This window comes from Neltuma alba, unplaced genomic scaffold (genome assembly GCF_004799145.2).
Source record: "Neltuma alba isolate B1F8T4 unplaced genomic scaffold, ASM479914v2 tig00007538_pilon, whole genome shotgun sequence".
Classification (NCBI taxonomy): domain Eukaryota; kingdom Viridiplantae; phylum Streptophyta; class Magnoliopsida; order Fabales; family Fabaceae; genus Neltuma; species Neltuma alba.
Genome location: NW_021634808.1, coordinates 50283 through 55922, shown reverse-complemented (window position 1 = coordinate 55922; position 5640 = coordinate 50283). Strand labels below are relative to the sequence as shown.

The following is a 5640-nucleotide window of genomic DNA, read 5'->3' as shown; positions in this document are numbered from 1 at the left end:
GGAGGGTCCCCTCATTTCCCTTTTTAGTCTCCCATTCAAAAAGTAAAGTTTCTTTTTCTTTTAAGAAAGATGAAAAGGAAAATATTTTATTATATATTAGTTTAGTAAAAATACAATTTATTTTTATCTTCTCTTTGGCCCTCCTTTCTTCCCTCTAAATCTTGGCATTTTAATAACTTTAATCAATTCAGCTTATTCACCTTCTATGTTCATTAATTCAACTGAAAATATGAAACTAGTAAAAATCGTGTTGAAAAAAAATATGAAATGATAAAAATTATGGGAAAAATAAGCATGAACAATTATTATAGTTTTTTAAAAATTCAATATAGAATAATAAGAACTTAAGTTAGATAAAAACATTAATAACCATGTTTTAATTAATCTAGTGCTTGCAGCGAAAGAACATAATATTGTGTTTTTACATCGAGCTTCTTTTTTTTTTTTGACCAAAACAAGAGTCCATTTTATTATACTCAAAAAACAGGATACACACGCTAATAGCCACTTAAGGCTTAAAGAATAAAAACACTCAAGAAAACGCCTAGGAATACACCTAACACACAAAAACTGAACCAAAAAAAGACAAAAACAAAAAGAGCCAAAAGAACAAAAGTAACCAAAGAAAGAAAGCAGAAAAACCAGATACAAAGCCTTAACCAATACCAGATCTATCTAAGCTGCCAAGACATACAGATGCACCAGCATTCCGTCGGCCAACTTCCTCATCAACAACCTGATCTGATCCTGCAGTGCAAACAGTATCAAACCAAGACTCCTCATCTAATAAGAGTTTGGTAAGAGGGGGTGGAGGTTGGACAAAGCAACCTTCAACTCTCACCCCCTTTGAACCTGAGACTGCCAACCAATCTGCAGCCTTATTTCTTGATCAAAACTAGTGCTTGTATCAGAATTCAAACGTGCAATGATGTCTTCAACTACAACTTGTGACTGCCACTCACAGTATGCACTAGTACCATTTTTCACCGCCTTGAATAGGACCTCACAATCAGTCTCAATGAGGAACTTGCCACTGCTATACATCCGTATCAGGTCCAATGCTTTCCTGACAGCAAGAGCTTCTGAATTAAAAGCAGAAAAAGCTTGTACTTGTTCAGCAAAAACCTGCAAGACCTTGCCATTTTCACTCCTGAAAATTATTCCTATTCCTGCTTTTCCAAATTTAGCCATGAAAGAACCATCTAAATTTACCTTGATAATTTCAGCGCTAGGTGCATTCCACTTTTCCAGGATTCTCACAGCAGCATTTGACTCGTTCTCCCTCAACCATCCTCTGGCAATCCAGAATTCATTAATTAAAGAGATAGCATTCCTCAAAGTTTTTCCTGGTTCTATCTCAACATCTTGGAAGACAACACTGCATCTACTCTTCCACACATGCCAGCAGATAGAAGCAAGTAGTGCCTTTTGGAAATCATTGCCTTTTCTGCCTTCACCTAGCATCAACCAAAACCACTTATCAAATCTGGAAATTCTCCTTTCATTCACCATAACTCCAATGGGCGAGCCATACCAAACCTTCTTTACCCAGTCACAGAGAAGAAGACAATGTTCCACTGTTTCATCACATCTTCCGCAAATTTTGCATACTGGGTCCTTACAGCATTTTCTCTTGAATAAATTCTCAGCTGTAGCTAGACCACCATGTACTGCTCTCCAAATAAAATGTTGAATTTTTGGAGGAACTTTAAGTTTCCAAATCTCACTCCAAAGTCCCTCCGGTATCACATAGGAAGTTTCAGGTCTCATTCTCCTTGAAACACTCTTGCCATTCTTCAACTCGGCATATCCAGACCTCACAGAATAGTTGCCATTCTTGTTGCCTGACCAAACTAGAGTATCCCCTCTCTCCAATGAAGATAGAGGGATTTGTAATATATTCTGGACCAGTTCAGAATTAAACAGATCATAAAGGAGTTCCTTCTTCCACTATCCATCTTCTATGAGGTCACTAACCAACATTTCCATATCAACAGAGTTATTTCCTCCAAGGCACTGCTTTTATATCAAGCTGAAAAATTACTTTTATAAAGGTAAAATATTTAATTTTTGAATAGCTCCCTTCCTTTCCCTTTCTATGCCAAACAACATATCATTAACACACTTGTCCTTCCTTTTCCTTGCCTGAGCCAAACACAGCTTAATTAATAAAAAATTTGAATTTGATGTAGAATCAGACAGGTGTATCAATATTTTTTTAAAAAAGTAATATTTGTTATGAATATAATATCTTTATGGATGTTCATGTATCTATCATTATCTCCCTTATCTCCCAGTATCTTCAATATCTTCTATTATCCCCATTATCTGCAATTATCTATTATTATATCTGTAGATTCTATCAAAGATGTAAAGCCGTGCCTATAAATAGAGGCCATGTATAATGTATTCAGCACCCCTTGAATAGAAAGAGAAATACTCTCTCTTATTGATATTCTTTTCTTTTCTGTTCTTCTTCTTTATTTACAACACGTTATCAGCACGAGGGCTCTAATAAAGGTATAATATTCTGATCTTTTTCTTATTATTATACATTATGTTTCATGATTTATTGTCTATCCTCTATACTCTTCTATACTCTTCTACACTATGAGTATTTTTTTTCCCTTCTTTTCCTAAATGGCTTGAAGCCATATGGTTTAAAGTTTTCTACTTTATGGCCAGAAGCCATAAAACTTTATTATTCTTTCTTATGGCCAGAAGCCATAAAACTTTGTTTTCTTCTTATGGCCAGAAGCCATAAAACTTTATTATTCTTTCTTATGGCCAGAAGCCATAAAACTTTGTTTTCTTTCTTATGGCAGAAGCCATAAAAACTTTATTTTATACTTTATGGTCAGAAGCCATAAAACTTTGTACTTATGGCCAGAAGTCATAATTTTGATTTTTCTATTTTAATGATCAGAAGCCATAATTTTAATTTTCTAACATATGGCTAGAAGCCATATAATTTTTAACTCATGACCAGAAGTCATTCAAATTTGATTTTATTTGAGTAAATGGCTAGAAACTATGTATATATTTATTTTTTAGAAATATTTATTGTTTATTGTTAATTTATTTTGATTTGATAGATATGATTTTAAAAATTATATCTGCAAAGACATATATACCAAATTTTGTCTCTTTCTCATTTAATTTTTTTTCATTTGTTTCCTTTTGGTAATTTATAATTTTTTTTTTCTTTTTTTCTTCTCATTAACGAAGAGCAATGTAATTTCCATACATGGCAATTTTTTTTAATATTATATTCTTTTGTGGTAGTGCCATCATGTCAAACCTTACAAAACTTGAGTTTGTGGCTCTTGACATTACTGGGAAGAACTACTTATCTTGGGTACTAGATGCGGAAATTCACCTAAATGCCAATGGTCTGGGAGACACAATTAAGGCAGAAAATAAGGCATCTAATCAAGAAAAGGCTAAAGCTATGATCTTTTTACGCCATCATTTACATGAAGGACTAAAAATGGAATATTTGACCATTAAAGACCCACTCGTTCTTTGGAACAATTTGAAAGAAAGGTATGACCACCAAAAAACTGTCATTCTCCCAAAAGCTCGTTATGAATGGATGCACTTGCGCCTACAAGATTTTAAATCTGTTAGTGAGTATAATTCTGCGATATTTAGAATCAGTTCTCAACTGAAATTATGTGGAGAAAAAGTCACTGATGAAGACATGTTGGAGAAAACATTCTCCACATTTCATGCATCCAATGTGCTCCTGCAGCAGCAATACCGTGAAAAAGGCTTCAAAAAGTATTCTGAACTAATTTCTTGCCTTCTTGTAGCTGAGCAAAATAATGAGCTTTTAATGAAAAATCATGAATCCCGTCCAACCGGCTCCACTCCATTCCCGAAGCGAATGTAGTAGTAAATGGACCAACACGTGGTCGTGGACGAGGACATGGACGTGCACGAGGCCGTCGCATTGACCGTGGACGTGGTCGTGGTCATAATCGAGGTGGTTCAAATTCCTATTCAAAGAGGGCAAAGAATGATGAGAATCGCAAGAGAAAAACTAGTGGAAGTAATAACCACTCTGAAGACTCGTGTTATCGTTGTGGTGGGAATGGTCATTGGTCACGTACCTGTCGTACACCGAAACATTTGGTTGACCTTTATCAAGAATCGCTTAAAAATAAAAGTAAAGGCAACGGCAAAATGCCAAGGGTAGAAACCAATTTTGTTGATGAAGAGGGCGATTCTGATTATGGCAACATGGATGTCACTCATTTGGATATTGCTGATTTCTTTGCTGATCCTAATGGAAAGATTGATCACCTGATTGGTGATGGGAATGTTCAACAATAAATTGCTTTAGTGAAGTTAAATTTCTATGATTTTTTTCTTTTCATCTTCTTTTATAAAGTTTCTACTTTCAATGTTGTTATCTTTCCAAATTAATAAAATTACGAGTATTTTCCTTTTATTAATTTTGTTTCTTCCCCCCTCTCTTGACTATGTTCCTTGTAACGAAGAATGGCTCCTATTGACGTCAATCATGAAGATTTATGTCTTGTTGACAGTGCAACAACTCATACAATACTTAGAAATAAAAAGTATTTCTCTTCTTTGGTAATGCAAGAAGCCAACGTTCAGACTATATCTGGAAGTGCAAAACTGATTGAAGGCTCCGGAAGAGCCAATATATTGTTACCTGGAGGAACAATATTATACATTGATAGTGCATTTTACTCAACTAAGTCTAAAAGAAATTTGTTGAGTTTTAAGGATATCCGCAAGAATGGATACCATATCGAAACAACAATTGAGGAAAATCAAGAATATCTTGCTATTACAAAGTCAACCTCAGGTAAAAAATGCACACTAGAAAGATTGCCTGCATTTTCTTCTGGCTTGTACTACACAATTATTAGTACAATTGAAGTACACATCATTATAAACCAGCAGTTTATAAATGATAACAAATTTAATGTTTGGCATGACCGGTTAGGCCATCCCGGGACAATTATGATGCGAAAAATAATTGAGAATTCATGTGGACATTCATTGAAAAGTCAACAAATACCACAATCCAATGTTTTCTCATGTAATGCATGTTCCAAGGGAAAGTTAATTGTTCGGCCATCACCAGGAAAACTAAAAAGTGAGCCTCTCACTTTTCTAGAACGCATACAGGAGATATTTGTGGACCGATACATCCACCATGCGGACCATTTAGATATTTTATGGTTCTAATTGATGCATCAACAAGATGGTCGCATGTCTGTTTATTATCTTCGCGTAACCTGGCGTTCGCAAGATTATTGGCTCAATTAATTAGATTAAGAGCACATTTCCCTGATTTTCCTATCAAGAAAATACGTCTTGATAATGCTGGTGAATTTACTTCACAAGCTTTCAATGATTATTGTATGTCTCTTGGGATTGATGTTGAACATCCTGTGGCTCATGTGCACACACAAAATGGACTTGCAGAATCATTGATCAAACGTTTACAATTAATTGCGAGACCATTACTTATGAGATCAAATCTCCCAATTTCTGCTTGGGGACATGCAATTTTGCATGCAGCAATGTTAATTCGCATCAGGCCAACAAGTTATCTCAAGTCCTCCCCTTTACAAGTGGTTTTTGGTCACGAACCCAATA

At 35.0% G+C, this 5640-nt stretch overlaps 1 protein-coding gene across 1 annotated transcript; it reads left to right on the top strand.

Annotated features, from left to right (window-relative positions):
• Positions 1–3292: 3292 nt before the first annotated feature.
• On the top strand, positions 3293–3895 carry LOC114752778 (uncharacterized). The gene has a single exon (XM_028941483.1). The coding sequence runs from the start codon at positions 3293–3295 to the stop codon at positions 3893–3895; it is 603 nt and encodes a 200-aa protein (XP_028797316.1).
• The last annotated feature ends 1745 nt before the right edge of the window (positions 3896–5640 follow it).